Below are 24,429 nucleotides of genomic sequence, written 5' to 3' on the forward strand. Positions count from 1 at the left end.
AGGCACTTATGCATGATAAGTAAGCCGAACCAGTGACATTTATGACAAGCAAATGGTATTTACTCTTGTCAATGTATTGTCATAAATCATATCAGTGCATATAATCTTTAGATCTGAGATATCACAGTTATCTTGTATATAGATAGTTTGAGTTTGATACTGCTTTCATACTTATACTGTGTATGAGTATATGAGCATGTGTTGGCTCTTACTAGTTATATAGGAGGTAGGTGTTGATCAAGATGAAATCTGTTACCCTAAGTAAATAGAGATAAAATTCTATGTTCATTTAATTGTTCTTGATGTTTAAAGTTCCTAGCCAGAACAGATAGATTTAATCAAAAAAAAGTTTTTGATGAGAAAATCTTTTTTAATCAAGAACTGGAATTAAAAGAGAACATAATATTCATAGCAAATGGGGTTTGATATAAACCATGACTCCAGCTCGAATTGGGATTTTGTAACAGAGAGATTCTAGTGCATGGTAACATATGATTATAGGTTCATTTAAGGTATTCCTTATTACCAATGGCATGTTATACTAGGTATTAACCATGTTCTATGAGGTGTATAAAATGATTTAGAGAAATCATTTATGGTAAGAAAGAGTTCTGATGATATTAAGAGTTAATATCATATCTAATTGCCAATTAGTGATGAGCCTAGTGAGTCACGCACATACACAAGTAATCACCATTCAAAATATGATTTAATTAATTAATTAAAGAGTTTAATTGATTAATTAAATAAGTTTGGTTTGCAATTAGATTGCAAAATCCCTAGCATGGCTTGAAACCAAATTTAGGTTATTTGATGTATAGTATAAGTTAAATTTATATTTAAAGTGTTTAAATATGAATTTAATTATGGAAAATTAATTAATAGAGATTAATTAATTAGTTTATATTTGATATAAATTGATTAGAAGAAGAGAAATAATTATTTTAGGTTGAGAACTCAAAATTAAGACACAGAGATATTTTAGTCATTTCACAGGATGACATGTGGCACCATGAGATGTGACACATGACACTACACATAAGCTTGCCAATTGTCTTTTAATCATGTAAGATTATTAAAATCAAGATTAAATCTAAGATTGACACTTGGCACAATGTGATTGAGTCAATTAAACTAAGAGCCAATCAGAAGGTGATATGTGGCAAGGGTTTTAAGTGGTGACCTAGCTATATAAGGAAATGATGAAAAGAAAAATAACAATATGCTCATTCTCTCTTTGGTGCCGCCACCTTTGAGCCTCTTTCCTTTTTTCTTCTTCATCTCTCATCAATTCAAAGAGAATAACTAACATTCTCTTGAATTAAAATTATTAGAAATTATTTCTAGTATCCTGTATGCATCTATAACATCTCTAAAGGCAAAACCTGATTTTTTAATTAATTGGAAATGCTTGAAAAGCTGTTCAAGGGGCAGCCATTGGTGATCTTGGCGTGGACAAGCTAGAGGGACAACATCTGGTGTCCTAGGCGCATCCCAAAGGTGCCAAACACAACTACAGTGCATCAAAATGTTAATACACTTGTTCTTGATCTAATCTAGGATTTTAATGAATTAATCTGTTAATTTTAAAATCTAAAATGGCAAATGTAGATCCAAAAATATATTAAAAGTATTCTAATATGCTGTTTATCATTGAAATCAAATAAATAAAAATGAATTTTGCATGATACATGTGACCTTAGAAGAAAAATTTTTGAATTCAATGATCTAAACTTATATTTTTCATGCTTCTGCTCTTTCACAAATTTCAGGACAATGACTTTTCCCCCTTCATGTTAATCTATATAGCATGGAAACGGGAAACATGTAAATATAGGGGTATAGATGTGTGTGTGTGCGCGTGTGTGTATATTATTTTAACAGCTGTCAAGTTCTTCAGCATCTCCCTAAGAAAATTTGAACCAAGCCACTGCCCATCAAAACGCATATAAAATTCTATCATTTACTTCATTTGTTTCCTTATCTAGATACAAAAACAGATCAAAATATTGACGCTCACTAGACATGCCACCCCATAGGCAGTCAGAAATAAACTCAAAGGTAGGGGAGAGTAGATTTCAATTTAAACAAAAAAATCGAATCGAACTGAATTAAATTAATTTAGTTTAATCGATTCGATTTTAAAATTCAATCAGTTCAATTCGATTTATAAATTTTGATAATTTCGATTAATTGGTTCAGTTCGATTATTTTTATAAAAAAAAATTAAATCGAATTGAAATTACTAATATATATATATAAAGAAAATCCTAAAATTTTTAAGTTTTGATTTTTAAATTTTTTTTAATATTTTTATCATTAAAATTTAATGTTGAAAATATAAAATTTTATAAAATTTAATTTAATTGATTTAAAATCAAACCTATTTATTAATTTAATACAATTTAATTTTCTCTTAATAATCTATTTAGTCTAATTTTTAAAATTTTTAATTTTTAATTTTTGATTTCATAGGTTAGATCAAAATCAAACCGACCATCAGCACACCCACCCCTCAAAGGGTCGAGACTTAGGACCTAGGGTTCCCAAAATCTTTTTCAATTGCAGGACAAAATCAACAATCGATCCAGCCGCTTCGCTGACTATGTGAGTCTTCTTCTTCTTCTTCTTCTTCTTCTTCTTCTTCTTCTGTTTGCGAAGTGTTGCTCTTCTGTCTGCGACCGCTTTGGTCCTGTGTGTGACAGAAACGCATATCCAACACTCCAACTTTTACAATTTTGGGACACCATCCCGACACGTTTCCTTGCAGTGTCCCTGCGTTTCTGAACGGGGAAACCTCAGAGGATGCCGTTTCCATGCTTCATTAATGTTAATGGCTATATCATCTCCTCATATTTAGAAAAGAAAAGCAATATTCTCCTTTCACCTGTTTTTCATTATTATTTTTCTTAAATATTTTTGTAACATATGAATGCTTAATTAAGGTGTTCATTCCTCTATGATATTTCAGATGAGTCTGGTGACTGATTCTCCTGTACACTCGTCTAGTAGCGATGACTTTGCAGCTTTTCTTGATGCAGAGTTGGATTCTAAATCTTCAGACTCATCACCGAATGAAGAAGGAGCTAAGGGTGAATTTGATTCTGATTCTTCAGATTCATCAACAAATGAAGAAGCTGAGAATGATTCTGACACTGAAAACCAGAGGTATTTTAGGTTTCTTTCTGTTGTTTGAAAAATTTTTAAAACTAAAATCATGGTGAAAATGCTTTACTTTGGAACTTATTTCTTTTGGAATTTGAGTCATAACTGTTTTCTTTTGGTACATCAGGAAATATACTCATTACAGTTTTGAAATTTATATTTTTTGCATTTTTATTCTGGGGATTGGTGTTTAGACGGTAAACAAGGTTTATGATTAGTTAGTTTTTGATTGAGAGGGCTAGCTTATGGAAGCTTTACAAATTGCTAGAAAACCTACTTTCTGTAAGAAAACTGCTTTTAGCTATGTTTAGCTATGCTTTAATAATTCTAATTCATGGATCTGGAATTTGGATGAATCCAAAATATACAAGAATACTCTATTTTGCAATTAGGTATATCAATGATGGATGTCAGATCTAATTGTGGATCTAAGCAGGTTTTAGTTTAACTCTGAGTAAATACTTGTATTTCATTCTATTGATTTCTTATGTCGTTGAATTATTCTCCAAATTAAATCTTCAATTATTCTTCAAATTAAATCTTAGTTGTAACAAACTTGGTTTTATGAATTAACTCACAGGATAAAAAGATCTAGAGTGGAGAAATTGGAGAACATAGAAGATCCTAAACGTTCAACGTCTAATGGATCCCTAGAGCAGAACTTAGGTAAAGTTCTTTTCTGGGTTGGATGGTCTATTAGTTTGTTGTACCCTACTATCTATGTGCATCGGGAGCATCACTTGGTTTTATTTTATTTTTTTTAATTTTTTTATTACATCACTTGGTCATTGTTAAAATGCACATTTGGACCTGATTATTCAACCTTTAACTTGCTGATTTATAACAATATTTTAACATTTCATTATTTGATTTATCATGAAATTTGCTGGATTTAGTAAAAGCTGAAGGAAAGAAATGAAGAAATGAATCTATGTAGGACTTGAACAGAGTTTTTAAATTTAATAAAGTCAATAAATTCGTGCAGCTGGTTTGAACTTTTGTAGCCAGTATTGACTATTAGTTGGTAACTTGGAATTATCCTGATTAATTTTGTGTTATTCAAAAGTTGGATTGAAGTAATCAACCTTGCACTTGTTGTTTTAATGTTTGAGAATTTTTTTAATTTGTAATTGTTTTCCTCACACACTAACATGAATGTAGAACATGAATACATGAGAGGGAAAAGTTCAGAAACCTATGGTGTGGTTTAGCACTTTTACACGTGAGAGTATTTTCACATCATTTACGCACCATGAGGTTTCATCTATTGGTAATTTAGTACCGTTTTCTGTATATCCATTTTGGTTATGTGTTTATGTCTCTTGAAGCAGTAGCTTAAAATGTTTTTGAATCTTCTTTCACCTTAATGATTGACATTTACTTAAAATCATTAATAGTTGGTTAATGCTGACTGCTTCTGACCTGTTGTTATTTAGGAGCATCCTCAAGTAAGGATGCCTGCATACATCCAGGATCTTTTGGAGACATGTGTATACTCTGTGGGCAAAAGTTGAATGAGGAAACTGGTGTCACATTTGGATACATACATAAGGTATATTGTGAAAAGATCTTCAATATGTGAATGCATCTTGCATTTTGACCAAGCTATGATTTATCATCCCCTTATATAGGGCTGTTCATGGGTCTGGCTTGCCGTCAACCTGACCTGACCTGAGATCATTTGGCTTGTGCTGGTTTGTCATATAACCTGACCTGACTGCAGAAAGGATCAGTTCAGGTCGGGTTGACCCTACACGTAATTAAGTTTGTTTCTTTCTATATGTTTAGCATTAATTGCTTTGGTTCCTGTCACATGAAGATTGAGAAGTGATGGAAAGAAATAGCTCAACACCAATATCCATCAAGATTTGACAATTATATATGTTTTTTCTTGTTTAATATCTTTGAAAATTTAGTTACATTTGCAATCTCATTAATCAAATAACCCATTAATCAAACAACATGCCTTCAAGTCTTCTACTGAGCACTGAAGCCATGATCTTCAATAGAGTTTGCAAGAAGTCCCTCTTCTTTGGTTCTGCGAATGGATGCATCAAAGCTCATATCACATAAACATTAGAGGTAGTGGAAAACAGAATAAACACCAAGAAATTTAGAATAGCTGGTGAATTCAAACACCCTGGAAGTAAATTTCTTTCTCTTCCTCAAAAGATGCAATTTAGTGCATGCTGCATACATATACGATTTTGTAGTTCATCTGAACAAATGCAATGCCTATGTAACTTTTTAAATTCCAATGAAAAATTGTGATGATTTTTGAAGCTTAGGAATGCATAAATTGTCCTTAAAACTGTTGCTCAACCGAATAAGAGAATTTTCTGCAGTCAAGTAAAACTCACAAAAACCAAGATAGAATGTCTCCAGTCACCCACAAAAATCCACACAAGAAACAAAAACAGATGCGTTACCTTGAATAGATACCCAGAAATCCTTGTTGTAGAGAAGTGAGAAAAAACCCATAATGAGAAAGGAAGCAATGCAGAGAGAAACAGTGGAGAAAAAGAAAGGAAAAGGACGTATAGGAAGAGATGATATTGGCTGCTATGGGAGCTTGGGAGTTTGATGACGATGATGGAGGAGTTTGGATGCATCGTCTATGGCAAAAGGGTGAGAAATGGACATGCTTCACCGAGCGGTTTTGAATTTGGAGGATAATCAGATAAAACCAAATTGTTCGACAAAAGCATATTTACAACATGTAAATCAGCCTGATCCGATAAACTGTCAATTAAAGCTGGATTTTTGGGTCAGGTTAGCCAATTAGTGAGCAACCCTACCCTCATAAAAAGGTATTGATTCTTCATGGACAATAGCCAATTAGTCAATAAAAAGACGATAAAAAGGTATGCTCAGTTCATAACTATCATAGGCAAATTTAGAAATATTGGGTTTATTCGTGTCCTTGCATCCAATTGAATTGCTTTCATTAGCATAATGTGGCTTTATTATCTTTCACTTTCTCACTAGAATTATAATGCGTAGAGAACAATTTTACTTGCAGGGATTAAGGCTTGGCAATGATGAAATTATGCGGTTACGTAACACAGATGTGAAGAATCTGTTATGCCACAAAAAGCTTTACTTGGTTCTTGATTTAGACCATACATTGCTTAATTCTACTCAGCTTATGCATATGACATTAGAGGAGGAATATTTGAAGAGTCAAATAGATTCTCTGCAAGGTATGCTCATTTAACCTGATTGTTTGATTCTTCATGGACAGTGGAAATTGTTCTAATGATTCATATTTCTTGGGAAGTGCTCTCTTGTGATTGTTAGTGCTATTAGCTCTGTTATAGTTGGTTGAATGTTGTTGTGAGGGAATTTATTGTGTCACAACTGAACTTTTGTTGTTTAGTTAGCACTTGAACTTTTGTAAATTGATATGAGCTTAGAACCATAGAATGAAGACTTGCATTGTGCTTCTGATAAGTACTTCATGGCTTATTATGACCTAAGTGTTCTAAATTTGATTCACAGGGAATTGTGAGTTCTAATTGAGTTGAAGCAAAATCAATTTAGATAAATAAATCTTTTGTTTTGCTTATTGTTGAAAACTTCTATGAAGGGAAGGTTTTATTGGAAAGTGTGACAGTAACATTCCATACTACTCTCCTCTTAAAAAGAAAGTTTTTTACTATGGGCCTTCCAATGCAGTAATAGCATGCCAAAGTAGCATTCTATGCTGCACCTGCACGATTTATGAATTATCTGAATGCCTTTGATTTGGTATAACTTAAGGAAGCTTGATCGATGTATCTTTTCTTGCTCTTCATGATCGCTTTGTTAAGAAGCCATGCAATTCCTTTCTCCTAATGGAATTTATTATGGTGCTTCTAACTTGTAACATTAAATGGTATCCTTTCTGAAATGTGTTGTTTATGGGGAAATATATGGCATCATTGTGTGCTTTGCTATAATTGCATGATATTTTTTTTTAGTTTCTTTTTCCGTAGAAATCTGTTACTGGTCTTATTCACAGGGAATTGTGAGTTCTAATTGAGTTGAAGCAAAATCAATTTAGATAAATAAATCTTTTGTTTTGCTTATTGTTGAAAACTTCTTTGAAGGGAAGGTTTTATTGGAAAGTGTGACAGTCTAACATTCCATACTCCTCTCCTCTTAAAAAGAAAGTTTTTTACTATGGGCCTTCCAAAGCAGTAATAGCATGCCAAAGTAGCATTCTATGCTACACAATTTATGAATTATCTGAATGCCTTTGATTTGGTATAACTTAAGGAAGCTTGATTGATGTATCTTTTCTTGCTCTTCATGAGCGCTTTGTTAAGAAGCCATGCAATTCTTTTCTCCTAATGGAATTTATTATGGTGCTTCTAACTTGTAACATTAAATGGTATCCTTTCTGAAATGTGTTGTTTATGGGGGGAAATATATGGCATCATTGTGTGCTTTGCTAAAATTGCATGATATTTTTTTTTAGTTTCTTTTTCCTTAGAAATCTGTTACTGGTCTTTTATAGCATGCATAATAGATTATACGTAATGCCTCCTAATAGATGCATTTTGTCCTGAAGTGAAGCCTGCTATTTATTTATTTATTTATTTATTTTTTTGGCGGGGTTCGTGAAACTTCTGGCGAGTCTGCATTTACTTTCACAATTGTATCTTTTTGATGGCGCATGTATTTTTGATAATTTCTTTATAATTATCGTCAACAGTTGGGGCCTTTTTATCAATTTTATATTTATGTGAAATGGGTAGATGTTTCAAATGGTAGCCTGTTCATGTTGGACTTCATGCACATGATGACCAAGTTAAGGCCCTTTGTACGCACATTTCTCAAGGAAGCAAGTCAAATGTTTGAGATGTACATATACACGATGGGTGATAGAGCATATGCGCTGGAAATGGCTAAGCTACTTGACCCTAGAAGAGAGTACTTCAATGCTAGAGTTATTTCACGTGATGATGGAACTCAAAGAAATCAAAAAGGTCTTGATATTGTTCTGGGGCAAGAAAGTGCTGTTCTGATCCTTGATGATACAGAAACTGTGAGTGCATAAGCAACTAGCTATATTTACTTAATTTGCTATCTTTACATTGATGTGAACACATGCCAATGGATTTCAATGCAAGCCAAATTGAAATAAAATATGACCAAATTTATGTGAATATAGGGTAAGAAACTGGAATTGTAAATGACAGAAATGGGAATGAAAGAAATAAGAATGATTATATTCCAATAGGAGAATTACAATAGCTCTCCTCTCAGTTACAATAACAAATAAAAGAAGAACCAGTGAATTTGTCCATTGGCTCAAGCTAAACAGCTTATAACTAATTCCTCTCCATGCATTTTCCACTATCCTTTATTCTCTTATATAGTTATGCATGTAGTGCCCTCCTGTGCTTATGGCCTCATGGTAACCACCTTTTGCCAGTTGTGTACATGTGGAGCCTTCCAGAACCTTCCCCAATCTTGCTACCATCTTTAGTTGTGTTTACCATCCATTTGCCCTTTATGGTCTTGGGCCTCTGTTCTCTTTTTGCCCTTCTATGGCCGGCCTTGATCTGTATCACATACTTAATGTAATCTATGTTTGTCCATTTTCTCTTTTACCAAGTTTGAAGGGGATTTTTTTAAGAAGGCTTATAAAGCCTTAAAAGATGCATAAACCTGATAATATGAGACTGCTTATGCTTCAGTGTCCAACTTGCACACTTAGCAATTATGCTTGCGGGAATCTTTTACCCATTGGAATTGTAGAAAGAAGAGAGATTGTATGAGTAGCTTGATTATTCCTTCAAGTTCTTGAGTGTACGTGTAGAGTTTAGAGATATGCCAAGAATACTAGGTTTCTTTATGGGTATGGTAATTCAATCAATATGGTAACACAATCAATCACACACAACTGTGGTGGCACAATCAATCACACACAATCACAGGTAATTGTAACAGCTAGCATTCTAACAAGAACCAAACCACCTATTCCTTCTAAGGTTCCACTAATTTCATTGTGTATGAATGTGCATATTTACATGCACGGAAGATGATTAATACTGGGCTCCTTGATTTGATAATAACTAGAAATGATAGTTGAAGGGTCGTAAAAAGGATAGGTGGATTTCATATCTGTCTTACACAATAACAACAACTAAGCCTTAATCCCAAATTAGTTGGGGTTGGCTATATGGATATTTTTTCGTAATTCACCATCGAGTCTGCATTAATATCCAAAACTTGTAAATCCTTCGATACCACTTTCTTACACGTTGTTTGTGTCTTATAATGTTATAATTTTTTACAATATTTCACTTTGCTATTTTTAGTTATTTCTATATTTTCTAGATGCAAAATACAAGAGATTTTTATGCCTTGCACCACCTTGAAGAGCATCATGTTGCTTAAAAATTGACTACATTGGACTGCATCATACTAGAGATTTGTGTGAAATGTTATTCCCTTCTTGTTGGATTACTTTCATAGTTATTAAGGCACGCCTCAGGCATGCCTCAGGCTCCAGGCTTACTGGGCTCTAGCCTTAGCGCCATTACAGGAGAAAGGCAAGTGACATTCACCAGGCGTGCGCCTTGTTCCAGGCGCAAGGCCAGAAAGACGCTCCTTTTTTATTTCCACATTCGACGAGTACTTCTATTGACAAAAGACTGTCACTTAACTCGAAATTTGTCGATCTAGAAGTTTTCAAAATTCGTATCGTCGGTGATAACCAATCATGCAAAATCTTATCAAACTAACACACTCAGGATCACAAACCTCTTATGTTTCCGTTTTCAACACTACAACTCATTATCTCTTTTTCTTTTTTTTAAAAAAAAGAAAGTTGTATCTACACCTATTTCAAGATCTATGCCAATCTAACTTGAGAACCAAATAATACTGCTTTAGTTCTTAAAGATGAGGGAGATGATGAAGATATTAATTTTGAAGATGAGTATTACGAGGATGCAGGTGTAGAAGAAGATGAAGATTATAATGTTACTCTTGATGAAGATTGAAGAATAGTTATTTTATAATTGCTTGACTTTGGTTATATAATATTAAAAGACTATTCAATTTTAATATATTAGTACTTGAATGCTTATTAGTTATTATTATTTTTAGGTTTATATTATTTGAAGTTTGATAGAATATTCACATTTATTTTACTTTAAATTTTTTTTTGCGCCTCACCTTGCTTAAGTGTGTGCTTTCGCCTTGTGCCTTATGCTCAGGCTCCGGGACTCCTTGGCGCCTTAGTGCGCCTTGAGCTTTTAATAACTATGATTACGTTTCCCATATTTTTTTTAAGTTATTTATGAAGACTGCAAATCTTTCTGAAATAAATTGGCTGTTACATGTGGTTAAGTTGTTTTAGTTGTAAGCAAATCAAGTCAACTTGCGCATTGGAAGAAATTTTTAATATTACTTGAATTCTTTGGCCTTAATTTATCTTCATAAGGTGTAAGGATGTTATTAGTATAGTTCCCCCAAGTCCTATGCTCCTGTAAATATGCTGTCATAGTGATGTAATATATGGATGTTTATGATAAGCAAACATGTATAGGGAATGAGTGGTTGACTTGTAAGATAATGGAGGATGATTTTGTGGGACTCTGACTAGCTACCTTTTAAGTTCATTACATGATGTTGAAAACTAGTTATTTACAATATTCAGAATTTCTTGTTTGAAGAAGGAAGGTCATTAATTTGCAAGCGTGATAATGGTAATTATATGAGTTGTCAATTATTTCTTTCATGTTGTGCCACATTTCAACATACTATAGATTTTTTTTTGAAATTTTATTTTTTTATCTAACATCCTATTTGGAAGGATTGTAGAGTAAAATAAATGTATTCACTTTCTTATTTTATCCTTATTTACCAAGAGAAAAATTTGTTTTAAAGGTGTTTTGGGTTTTCAATTCTATGCTATTAAATGAAATGAAGTTTGCTAAATTATACTTTTTTTTGCCTTATATTTTATATATTTCGATATTACTTTTTAACTTGAAAGAATTGAATTCTTGTAATTATATATTTCCAAACCAGTGTTGTCAAGAGGTGCCTGGGCCAGGCAAAATCCAGGCACCTCGCCAGGGAAACCTTTAGGCGAGTCGCCTTCAACTAGGCGACGCCTAGGCTCCCCAAGGCGAGAAAAGGGCTAGAAATTCAAGAAAAAAAAGGGGAGAAGTTGAGAAAGAGAAAAGCTAACCTGATTTATTTTCACTTTTTGGCATCTGCACGGTGACTAGAGAATTAGGATTTTGAGTTTGCATGACATAATGAATGAAATTGAACAATGCATGTAGAATTTTAAATTATATTATTGGCTTTATTGTTTTTGCTTTAACTTTTTTTGTTATTATAGGAATGCTTTTGATCTTAAAGCTTAAAATATATAATATATTGTGAAATATGAATATGAAATTTGACAATTTATTGGTTGTGTAATATGTTAAGACTTTTTTTACACTGTATATTAATTATTTATTATTTTATAATAAATTAGCGCCTAGTACCTAGGGCAATAGAGGACTTTTTCACCTTAAGGGCGCCTAGTTCTTTTGACAACACTGTTCCAAACATGAAAATTAATTTAACGGAAGTAAATTGAATTGAATTCTTGCACTTTTTTTTTTGACTTCCAAAACAATGTTAGAATTAGACTAAACCAGCCGGTTTGACTGGTTTAATTGAGAATTGGACCATTGGCTGGTTCGGTTCTAAAAGAAGACCCGTTTCAATTGAAAATTGGGGTTGACCTGAGCGAACTGGTTGGGTAACCGGTGAGCAACTGGTCAAGCTGGCTGGGTTTAAACCAGGCCAACCCTTTTACTTCAAAAAAAAAAAAAAAAGAGTTTGTTGGAGGGGAATTGAACCCTGAACATCTTAATGCATATGGAGAGCTCTTACTATTTAAACTACATTATATCTTTGTTAATCTTTCTTTTAAATTTTAATTTACACACAACACACATATACAAATATCTAGTACAAATATTAGTATTAAATAACTATATAAAATATATTAAAATCAATTATTCTATTACTTTAATATATATATTTATTTCATAAATGTATAAAATTAATCTAAAATTTTAATTAAAAATTTTAGAAATTTTTAAAAAATATTATATATTAAAATTTAGTTAAATTTAATTTAAATAATTATTTATAAAATGTTAAAACATCATTATAATTTTTTAAAAGATTGTTAATTCTATAATATGTAATTAATTTATATGTAATAAATAATAATATACTGGTTTACTTTAAACTTTTAACCTTCTGCTGTCATCAGTTTAATGACCAGGTTGGGTTTGAAAACATTGTTCCAGAGAGACCCTAAAAGGTTTGTGGAAGTCATCTGCATCAATTTGTCTTGTAGTCATTAAATCCCTTGGTGTATAGAAGCTATTTTAAGTTGGCCTTGTGGCATTCCAACATCTACTTTACAACATAACATTCATTCTCAATAGATGAAGCTGATATGGAAATAGTTGTTTGTCTTTGGAGTGCAGATCACCTTATGTTTTTATTCATACTTGTATAATAAGCCAGTCGTCTATGGTGATCAACTGCATATTTGAGAAAAGATGCTTCTAGCTTTCGTTTCTTTGAATTGTAGTGTATTTTATGGGTAAATTTGAGTGGGTAAATGATTATTCATTTTCTTATAAGATTTTTTTTATTTTGATTTAGGCATGGACAAAGCACAAAGACAATTTGATATTGATGGAAAGATATCATTTTTTCGCTTCAAGTTGTCACCAATTTGGCTTCAATTGTAAATCACTTTCAGAGCTAAAGAGTGATGAGAGTGACTCTGATGGAGCACTTGCATCTGTTCTTAAAGTGTTGAGGAAAATTCACCATATGTTCTTCGACGTATGGCCGCTCTTTCCACATTTTTGTTATAATAACCTGTTTTTGGTGCCTGATTCTAATATACTCGGTACCTTCTTGCAGGAGCTGGTGGATAATCTTGATGGCAGAGATGTGAGACAGGTGAAAAAGACCAATGAACAAAGTGTTTTCTTTCAATTTTTATCTTTTCTTATCCTGTCCTGTCTACCCTGTTTAAGAACAGATGTGTGATGTGCTCATGCATGAATGCTTTCAAGTAATATTATCTTTTAGGCTTTCAAGTAATTTCTTGTCAATTTCACTATTTGAAAACTCGATTTTATTTGATACCAATTTTATATACATTTTAACTTGTTTAGGTGGTTATAACTCGTAAAATCATACGAGTTAACTTGTGATTTTAACAACTATGCTTTTAGGGTTGGACAAATTAAACTCAACTCAACTCAACTAAGCATTTATCCCAAAAATTTATTGGGATCGGTTATATAAATTATCTTTCTCCACTCCAAACGATTTTGGGTTAAATCCTAAAAAATGTGTAATGCTTTTAGGTCATATTGTACTACTCTCCTCTAAGTCAATTTAGGTCTACCCCTTCTTTCTTTCTATCCTCTAACCCAATGTGCTCTACTTGTGTTATGCTTCTAGGTCATGTTGGACAAATAAAATTGAAAATTAAAAATTGAAAATCAAAAGACTGATAAAAAAAGGTTAATTGAGATGATTGGTTTTATGTATGTTTTATTTTATAAAACCAGCGGTTAACTGAACCTGAGCCGATTTAATGTAGTTTTTTGGTTGCTAATTTTAAAAGTTTTTAGTTTTTTGGTTCAATTCAGTTAATTGTGTAAAAAACTGAACTAACCAGACCAAACCGAATTTTTAAAGATCATATACTCTCTGCAGGTTTTAGGCCTGTAGCCTATGTGCTTTAACCATTAACCTTAAGGCCCTCCAAGCCTTCACTCCAAAGTCCAGCTCAATTGGCAAGGTGCCAAGAGCCCAAGACACTAAGCCCATAATATATAGCTTAAAATTTTGAGAAGATCTGCTCTTCTCTCAGCTCAGGCAGCCTGACTCCCTCTCTCCATTTTCTTTTGGTCTCCACCTCCCTTTCTCTGTTGCTCCTTACTCCCACCAATTGCGGCATCTCTCCTCGCTATCTCATCGCTTGTTGTTCCTGCTTTCTCTTGTTGCTCGTTAGTTGTTTGTCGCTCCTCGCCACAGCACTTCACAAGTCTTAGGAGTCAGAATCTGTGCTTTGGCTTCCTGCTCTCTGGACAACAGGTTTCTTCTCTGTGAGAGATTTTTGCTCCGGGCCTCTCTGAGATCTGATATATTTGAATACTAATTTTCCTCCCTGGCCCCTTTTTTCCCCCTCCTCTCTGTGGCCTATTTGTATAGTGGTTAATTTCTTGTATATTGTTGTTGATTGTTGAATGTTGATGGTTAATTTCCTCGCTCTATTTTCTTATTTTTTTAATTTTTTTTTTGTTGATTATTGAATTGTTTAGTATAACCTAGTTGCTGTTGATTTGTTATTGGTTGAATTACTGTGACAAAGTGTAACCTGAGGGAGGGAATATCAAAACTGATGAACCGAACTGAAAATTTTAAGTTTGTTTTGATTTGATTTTCTGTATACTTCAGTTGGGTTTGGTTCACATAATTTTTAAAGTTCGGTTTGATTCAGCTCATTTTGGAACTGACTGATTACCTACATGTTCTGAATATGCCACAGGTTCCTGCTGGTACGCGTGTGGCTTAAATCTGCAGTTTGTTTTAGATCTTAGATTTGTTAATATTTGTTGATTAGTTGGTGCATTCTGATGATATTAATGCCTATCTCCCCTAATAAAATTCTCTCATTATATGTGCTAAAATTTTAAAATAAACAGAAAAAAGGCCCTTCTTTGGTAACATTTTCGCGTATTTTGAGATTATTTATTAGATTTCCTCTCTTGTTCTGCAGGTTTTGAAAACTGTTCGTAAGGATGTGCTGAAGGGATGTAAAATTGTCTTTAGTCGAGTTTTTCCTACCCAGTTTCAGGCTGAAAACCATCATCTCTGGAAAATGGCTGAGCAATTGGGAGCCACGTGCTCCAGAGAACTCGACCCATCAGTTACACATGTGGTGTCCCAAGAAGCTGGGACCGAGAAGTCTCGTTGGGCTCTGAAGAACAAGAAGTTTTTGGTTCATCCACGGTGGATAGAGGCTGCAAATTATTTGTGGCAAAGACAGCCTGAAGAGAATTTCTGTGTCAACCAACCAAAAAATCAATAGTCAGCATCTTCATTTAGGTTTAAACAATTTTTGTAGTAATCGATAGTTTGAGGGGCTTGGTGTTTGGCTCCTGCTTGGTAATGTGAGATAGTGAGATAAGTTCCTTGACCTCGCATCACCATATATTATGGTTACCTATGTACATCGAGTAGTCCACAGAATCATGTAAAATCACCTCATACGTTTGATAGTTTTTATTGACCACCCATGATCGTCAAGTGGCGAATGATCAAAGTCCCATTGAATTTCATTCGTTGATGCCGCTTGGCTGTATGGATTATTTTTTGAATATTTTTCGCTTAGGTCTGCTCAAACTGTAGGTGTATAGTTGTAGCTAGTGGGGCTTCTTTTTATGGGTGATTAGTTGCTCAGAGTAAGAGTGATTATCATTTTGGCGATCATAGTGCGGTTAATCAAATCGTTAATAATTCGTTTAATTGAAATTTTTATTATGTTTTGAATTTGAATCCTTAATATCAATTAGCTGCTTATTGGTTTCATTTATAAGCTGAGTGTATTTAAATTCAACTAAGAACAGCGAAGGAAACGGGCTGCTTAGACTGCACGGCTGATTTGTATGCCATCCGTGATTACGCGCAAACGAATATTACTTGCATTTAATAGTGGATTAGTGGATTAGCAACAAGTCAATTAGTAGAGATTATTGTTTAAGCGGGTGAGTGTTTGATTTACTAGTGTCTGTAATTTTTTTTTATTAGATACTAGTGTTTGTAATTATTTTGTTGTGATAGTCGATTATTTATTAAGCTTTTGTCAATCTAATTGTGTAGTTATTTTCGTAAATAAATTTAATTAGAAGTTTAAGCCAATGGATGGTGAGGCTAAACATTATATAATTTTGTTTTTACTTTGTTTTATTTTTATAAATATTAAGATATTAATTAAAAAATGTATTAAAAAGAAAAATTTTTTAAATAGCTCTGTTCTATAACGTCATCTCTAGTGGAGCTTCTATGTAGATACCATTAGACCTGATCAAGGGTTTGAAGTGTCGGTTCCTTGATCTTTGGAGGCTTTGAACCTGAATAGGCTTGAATTTAGACGGTTTGAATTGTCTTTAGGTCAATTACAATTTCAGGCCAATCTCAGTTCGGTTTTGAAGCAGTTTTGAAGCAGTTTTGATTCTATTTTTGGCGATTCTGGTTCTAGTTGGGTTCTAATCTAATTCGGTTCAAGACAATTTCAGTCTGATTTTGGTTTTAATTTCAATTTGGTGCAAATTTTAACTCAACTCAATTCAACTCAACTCAACTAAATTTTTAATTTATTAGGGTCGGCTATATGGATTCCCTTTCTCCACTCTAAACGAATTTAGGTTAAATCATCGAAAATGTGTAATGCTTCTAGGTCATGTTGTATTACTCCCCCCTAAGTCAGTTTAAGTCTACCCCTTCTTTTCTTTCTATCCTCTAACCCAATGTGCTCTATTTGTCTAACTAGAGCCTCCGTATGTCTACGCTTTACATGACTAAACTATCTCAATCTCCATTCTCTCAACTTATCCTCAATTGATACTACTCTTACCTTTTCTCTAATACTCTCATTACAGACTTTATCTAGTCTTATACCACTCATTCACCTTAACATTCTCATCTCCGCAACTCTCATCTTAGACACATACGGCTCCTTCATTGCCCAACACTCACCACCATATAACATGGCTAGTCGTATGGCTGTACGGTAAAATTTTCTTTTTAACTTATTGGGAATCTTGCGATCACATAAAACTCCCGTGGCACGTCTCTACTTCAATCATCCGACTTTAATCCTATGGCTAACATCCTCCTCACATCCCTCATCTACTAGAAGGATTGAGCCGAGATGTTTAAAGTGATTACTTTGAGGCAATACCACTCCATCTAAACTAACTACTCCCCTATCACCAGTTCGGCCTTCACTGAACTTGCCATGCATGTATTTTGTCTTCATTCTGGTTAATTTAAAACCCTTTAACTCTAGAGTACTTTTCTAAAGCTTTAGCTTTCTATTGACTCCTTCTCGCGTCTCATATATCAGAACTATATCATTCGTAAACATCATACACCAAGGGATACTCTATTGTATACATTTCGTCAATTCATCTAGAACTAATATAAAAAGGTAAGGGCTCACAGTTGAACCTTAGTGTAATCCAACTAAGATAGAAAAATCTCTTATGTCCCTTCCCACAGTGAGCACAATAGTAGTTGCTCCTTCATACATATCTTTTAACACTTGTATGTACTTAATATATACCTTCTTTTGTTCTAACACTCTCCAAAAGACATATCTTGGAATACTATTATAAGCCTTCTCCACATCGATGACAACCATATTGATGTGCCATATGATGACATGACATACAAGGGCCCGTTGACTAGGTCCAAAAGTAAGCTTATTACTTTGCTTGCTTGTATTCAGAATTAAAGAAATTGGGCTGGACTTGGCAAGTCCATGGGGCATGTGAGATGGGGGCATACTAAAATATTTGGACTTAAGTTAAAATAAAGATAAAGGGCTGATTATGAAGAAACAAGCTCATATGTGTGTAAAAGGCCCTTATTTGCTCTTTGGAATTGACCAAGTCAAAGAAATCAGAAGGAGATTGAAATATCTTTCAATTAAGGAAGGAAATAAGGTTAAAAAGTCACAAAATCTCCTCAAATTCATGCATCACTCTATAGGCAGATTTCTGAAGTATTTTTTTCTCAAAAATTCAATATTATTTCCTATTTAGAAGACTATTCAAACTTTCTATTTAGTAACCTTGCTATTTTCCTTTATAGTGCTTGTAATTAGCCTATATAAAAGCCAACTCTTGTTATCTCAAAGCATTCTGAATTTTAATCAAAATAACAAGTGTTGCTTCTTATTTCTTATCAAACATTATTTGTTTGTGGCGAAATTCTGACTTATCACAAGAGTTCCTTGTGTGGTGTCTTTGTTGGGATTATATTCTTGTAACACCCCTCATTCGACTACAGTGGAAACTGGGCTAACTTTTCTTCATCAAAGTTGTTCCTTATTGTGTCTTTTTTAATTCCCTTTTTGAATCAGTCCAATTGGAGTTTTGTAGCTCAAGTTATGGCCTAAATACCATAACTGGCCGGATAGGGCAGTACCAAGAATTTCTGGGCAAAATCCATTCTGGCAGTTTTGGTGTCTTGAGTTTGGTGGGCAATTTCATTAAGTTTTGGTCAAACTTTGGAATTGTGTCCTTCATGAAAGTTGTCCTAAATTGTCTAAGCTTTCCATTGATATAAATTTCAGGTCAATTGGACATTTTTACAGTGAGTTATGACTAAATGAATGAACACTGTTCATTTGGTCATTTTGCCCAGGCATAATGTGTGTTACTCGGATTTGGTCAATTTTTAGGGCATCCTAAGTTTGGTTTCTGGATAGGGTTCCTTCATCAAAGTTGTGCCATTATGTGTTTAAATTCATGTCCAATTAGTCTTGCGCCATTTGAACCTACAAAACCCAAGTTATGGCTGCCCAAACATGCTAGACTCACATCCAGACCTGCAGGGCACTCAAGGCAGCACACCAAACCTCACATCCAAAGCTACAATTTACTTCAATTCCTCATTATACTCAGCCAAATGGTCACTAATTGACCGTTAAAACTCCACATAACATTAAAATACAATAACCTGTTAGTAGTATGCCCTAGAGTATATTATTTAGTATGTATCTTGTACATATTTTTATTAATAAAAGGCATTTTCACTTTTCTATTTACATAATATATTTATGTGTAATAGAAAATGTCCATTGATATTTTGTTAGAAATTCTATTCTTAAGTTGTTAAGAATATGTGTGATAGTATTTATAGTACAAAGCATCATAAATAGGTTCACAATTGAGGATACTTCACAATAAGGACATGACTTGTCCAGAAGATTGTATTCATGTTTGTTCCTAAGTTATTTATATAAGATATAAATAAGATGGAATGGTGAGTCTCTTGCCATATAACAAACATGATAGGCACTTATACATGATAAGTAGGTCGAACCAGTGACACTTATGACAAGCACATGGAGTTTACTCTTGTCAATGTATTGTCATAAATCATATCAGTGCATATAATCTTTAGACCTGAGATAACACAGTTATCTTGTATATAGGTAGTTTGAGTTTGATACTGCTTTCATACTTGTACTGTGTATGGGTATAGGGGCATGTGTTGGCTCTTACTAGTTATATATGGAGGTAGGTGTTGATCAAGATAGAATCTGTTCCTCTAAGTAAATAGGGATAAAATCTTATGTTCATTTAATTGTTCTTGATGTTTCAAGTTCCTGACCAGGACAGATAGATTTAATCAGAAAAGGGTTTCTGATGAGAAAATCTTTTAATCAAGAACTGGAATTAAAAGAAAACATAATATTCATAGCAAATGAGATTTGACATAAACCATGACTCCAACTTGAGTTGGGATTTTGTAACAGAGAGATTTCTAGTGCATGGTAACATATGATTATAGGTTCATTTAAGGTAAACCTTATTACTAATTGGGTGGCCATGGCAAGCTATGCTAGGTGTTAACCATGGTCTATGAGGTGCATAAAATGATTTAGACAAATCATTTATGGTAAGAAAGAGTTCTAATGATATTAAGAGTTGATATCATGTCTCATTGCCAGTTAGTGATGAGCCTAGTAAGTCACACAGATACACAAGTAATCACCAAATTAAATATGATTTAATTAATTAATTAAAGAGTTTAATTGATTAATTAAATAGGTTTGGTTTGCAATTAGATTGCAAAGTCCCTAGCATGACTTGAAACCAAATCTAGGTTATTGGATGTATAGTATAAGTTAAATTTATATTTAAAGTGTTTAAATATAAATTTAATTATTGAGAAATTAATTAATAGAGATTAATTAATTAATTTATATTTGATATAAATTGATTAGAAGAAGAGAAATAATTATTTTGGGTTGAGAACTCAAAATTAAGACACACAGGCATTTTGGTCATTTCACAGGGTGACATGTGGCACCATGAGATGGTGATACATGGTACTGCACATAAGCTTGCCAAATGTGTTTTAATCATGTAAGATTATTAAAATTAAGATTAAATATAGGTTTGACACTTGGCACAATGTGATTGGGTTAATTAAACCTAGAGCCAATCAGAAGATGACATGTGGCAAGGGTTTTAAGTGGTGACCTAGCTATATAAGTATTGTTATGAAAAGAAAAATAACAATCAGCTACTGCCTCCTTTGTACCGCCACCCTTGAGGCTCCCATTCTCTCTTCTTCTTCATCTCTCATCAATTCCAAGAGATTAGCAAACAATCTCTTGAATTAAAAATACTAGAAATTGTTTCTAGTGTCCTGTTTACATCTTTAATCTCTTAAAAGGCAAAATTTGATTTTCTAATTAATAGAAAAAGCTTTAAAAGGTGTTCAAGGGCTGCCATAGGTGATCTTGGTATGGACAAGCTAGAGAGACAACATCTGGTGTCCTAAAGACGCATCCCAAATACGCTACAGTGCATCAAGAGGTTAGTGTATTTGTTCTTGATCTAATCTAGGGTTCTAAAATTAATCTGATTAATTCTAAAATCTTAAATGGCAAATACAGATCAAAAAACGTATTAAAAGAGTTTTAATATGTTGTTTATCATTGAAATCAAATAGATAAAAATAAATCTTGCATGATGCATGTGACCCTAGGTGAAAATTTTTGAATTCAATGATATAAACCTGTGTTTTTCATGCTTCCACTCCTTCATAACCTTCAATTCATCACAAACCCTAATTAATCAAAGTCTCAATCTCATACAACTCCTAAAATCCCCAACTCCAATCCTTATATACACATTAATTGACATCAATACACAAATTTAATTGTAAGTAAATCATCAAAACCCTTACACTCTCTTGGCTGCCAAAATTTGATGTGGTCCTATCATGCATATTTTTCTTCTTTTTCCATAATTTCTAGTTAATTTTTTTTTTGTATCCTAACATGAAAACAAGAAAAGAAAGAAAGAGATAACACTAACCTTTATGGAGAGATTTTCTCCCTTCAATTTCCTTCACTTTCTTTAGCTTTCTTAGCAGCCAAACACCTTTCCAAGTGATGTAGACAAGTTTTAATGAAGGAGGTCCAAGGTTTTGTGGAGGGAAATCAATGAAAATTAAGAGAGATGAAGAAATTTTTTCATGGAAGAGAGAGACATGAGAGATTTCTGGCAATAAGAAGGAAATGAGGAAGATGGCTGTTTGGTTTTTGTTTTTATCTCCTTTTTAATAATTTTAAATATGCTTGTTGTGTTGTGATTGGTGGAGGCCTTCTTAATGACATCATGTGATGTCATAATTCCGCTTTTCTTTTATTTTCTTTTCTTTTCTTTACTACCCATTTTCAATTCAAGTTTTAGCAATATTTATTCACATTTTATGTCATAATAATTATTTAGTTAACTGGACAAGTTGGCCAAAAATCATCTCTGAAGATGAAATGACCAAAATGCCCTCCGTTTGGCTTATCAAGCCAAAATCGTCTGTACTGATCGAAAAATTTTTATAAGCATTTTGTTGGCATTCTAATGCCATCGAAACCTCAATGACTCTTCTCTGGAGTCCCAAAAATTATTTCATAAATTTTCTCACGGGTTTGGGGTCGGTAACTGTCTTTACCGATACTTCCCCGTACGGTCACCCATCACTAGGGCACTGGCTCATTTAACTTGGTTGTATTTTATTTATAAATTTTTTCCTAAATTTTTCTTATTATTATTTGAGTTAATTATGGCTCCTCACTTTAGTCTAAATATTTTTCCAGACATTCTAGCGGTCCGGACCGACACCGATCACCGGAATAGTATAATGTACGAAATTGCTACAGTGAGGGTGTTACAACTCTTCCCCTTTAATTTAAATTTCATCCTCAAAATTTACTTGACTTAAGTAATCGAGGAGCTGCTACTTCCTTATTTCTTCACCTTACCAGAGAAAATAGATATGCATTAGTGTCACCTCGACTCATATGAATGCAATGCATGTTATGCACACGATCTTATTCTATCTATCGATGCTAGGAACGCCTAAACCGTGCTCTGATACTAATAAATGTAACACCCCTCACCCGACTAGAGTGAAAACTGGACTAACTTTTCTTCATCAAAGTTGTTCCTTATTGTGTCTTCTTTAATTCCCTTTTTGAATCACTCCAATCTTTCCATAAAGGTTAGTGCTATCTCTTTCTCTCTTTTCTCAATAAATTTGACACCCCTCACCCAACTACAGTGTAGCCGAGCAAGGCATGCTACACTCAGTACCGGAGCACCCTATCTTATCTTACTTTATTCCTTTAATAATTTGATCTCGTTATATTTTAATATCAATTATTTTTCTACGGAGAAACCAGCGGAGTTTCCCCTATTTTATTTCCATGCATTTCCATTCATACTCAATTTATATGTAAAAATTTTCAAATTACATAAATTTACATGATTTATAAACTAATTACACAAGTTCATAATTTACATAATATAAAAAATACATAAAATGACTTATATGGGCCCTATCTACATGTATTGCTGAGGAGGTGACAACCTTGAATACTTCAGACACTTCTGCAGATCAGAACTCCAAAATCTCTGTTTAATATTTGCTAGGCTTTACCTTAAGTACCTGCGCGAGGAAACAATTTCATCGCGCTAAGCATTGCTGCTTAGTGGTGCAATAATATAACAAGAAATAATGTATACAAATAAAAATAATTGGAGCATATTTTCTATACTCAAGAATTTTACTGGGTTCATATGAAATTTGCCATACAATATATCTTTCATCATTTATGTTGCTCTCTAGAATCACTTCTTTCATAAGTTTACAATAATTATTTATATAATGTACAAATAAATTAAAATATTTAGTTTATGTTTATATTATTATGGAGGATGCATTTCTAATAATTAATTATAAATGTAACACCCCTCACCCGACTACAGTAAAAATTGGGCTAACTTTTCTTCATCAAAGTTGTTCTTTATTATGTCTTCTTTAATTTTCTTTTTTGAATCACTCCAATTGGAGTTTGTAGCTCAAGTTATGGCCTAAATACCATAATTGCCTAGATAGGGCAGTACCGAGAATTTCTGGGCAGAATCCATTCTGGCAGTTTTGGTGTCCTGAGTTTGGTGGGCAATTTCATTAAGTTCTGGTCAAACTTTGGAATTGTGTCCTTCATGAAAGTTGTCCTAAATTGTCTAAGCTTTCCATTGACATAACTTTCAGGTCAATTGGACATTTCTACAGTGAGTTATGACTAAATGAATGAACACTGTTCATTTGGTCATTTTGCCCAGGCAGAATGTGTGTTACCCGGATTTGGTCAATTTTTAGGGCATCCTAAGTTTGGTTTCTGGATAGGGTTCCTGCATTAAAGTTGTGCCATTATGTGTCTAATTTCATATCCAATTGGCCTTGCACCAATTGAACCTACACAACCCAAGTTATGGCTGCCCAAACATGCTGGACTCATATCCAGACCTGCAGGGCACTCAAGGCAGCAAACCAAACCTCACATCCAAAGCTACAATTCACTTTAATTCCTCATTATACTCAGCTAAATGGTCACTAATTGGCCATTAAAACTCCACATAACATTAAAATACAATAACCCTCAATTCATCACAAACGCTAATTAATCAAAGTTTTAATCTCATGTAACTCCTAAAATCCCCAACTCCAATCCTTATATACACATCAATTGACATCAATACACAAATTTAATTGTAAGTAAATCATCAAAACCCTCACACTCTCTTGGCTGCCAAAATTTGAAGTGGTCCTATCATGCATATTTTTCTTCTTTTTCCACAATTTCTAGTTGATTTTTTTTTTGTATCCTAACATGAAAACAAGAAAAGAGAGAAAGAGATAGCACTAACCTTTATGGAGAGATTTTCTCCCTTCAATTTCCTTCACTTTCTTTGGCTTTCTTGGCAGCCAAACACCTTTTCAAGTGGTGTAGACAAGTTTTAATGAAGGAGGTCTAAGGTTTTGTGGAGGGAAATCAATGAAAATTAAGAGAGATGAAGAAATTTTTTTCATGGAAGAGAGAGAGATGAGAGATTTCCGGCAATGAGAAGG

General features: G+C 33.4%; 1 protein-coding gene across 2 annotated transcripts; it reads left to right on the forward strand.

Moving 5' to 3' along the window:
• Positions 1 to 2,475: 2,475 nt before the first annotated feature.
• LOC110670947 (RNA polymerase II C-terminal domain phosphatase-like 4) lies at positions 2,476 to 15,551 on the forward strand. 2 transcript variants are annotated; one of them, XM_058131980.1, is made up of 9 exons: positions 2,476 to 2,607; positions 2,972 to 3,168; positions 3,746 to 3,831; positions 4,602 to 4,717; positions 6,188 to 6,368; positions 7,908 to 8,197; positions 12,850 to 13,035; positions 13,117 to 13,155; positions 14,990 to 15,551. In XM_058131980.1, exons 2-9 carry the CDS (start codon positions 2,972 to 2,974, stop codon positions 15,299 to 15,301), a joined length of 1,407 nt encoding a protein of 468 aa, XP_057987963.1. In that variant the 5' UTR covers positions 2,476 to 2,607; the 3' UTR covers positions 15,302 to 15,551. The 2 variants fall into 2 exon arrangements, with proteins under 2 accessions (XP_057987963.1, XP_057987964.1); XM_058131981.1 differs by lacking the exon at positions 12,850 to 13,035.
• Positions 15,552 to 24,429: the final 8,878 nt, after the last annotated feature.

The sequence above is a fragment of the Hevea brasiliensis genome, chromosome 13 (assembly GCF_030052815.1).
Source record: "Hevea brasiliensis isolate MT/VB/25A 57/8 chromosome 13, ASM3005281v1, whole genome shotgun sequence".
NCBI classification, from domain to species: Eukaryota; Viridiplantae; Streptophyta; class Magnoliopsida; order Malpighiales; family Euphorbiaceae; genus Hevea; species Hevea brasiliensis.

What these genes read in the sequence shown, in the direction of transcription:
- LOC110670947 (XM_058131980.1), top strand. Translation starts at nt 2,972, where the DNA reads ATGAGTCTGGTGACTGATTCTCCTGTACACTCGTCTAGTAGCGATGAC. An exon ending in TCAAATAGATTCTCTGCAAG is followed by an intron (nt 6,369 to 7,907) that starts GTATGCTCATTT and finishes TGAAATGGGTAG; the next exon opens with ATGTTTCAAATGGTAGCCTG. An exon ending in ATGGCAGAGATGTGAGACAG is followed by an intron (nt 13,156 to 14,989) that starts GTGAAAAAGACC and finishes CTTGTTCTGCAG; the next exon opens with GTTTTGAAAACTGTTCGTAA.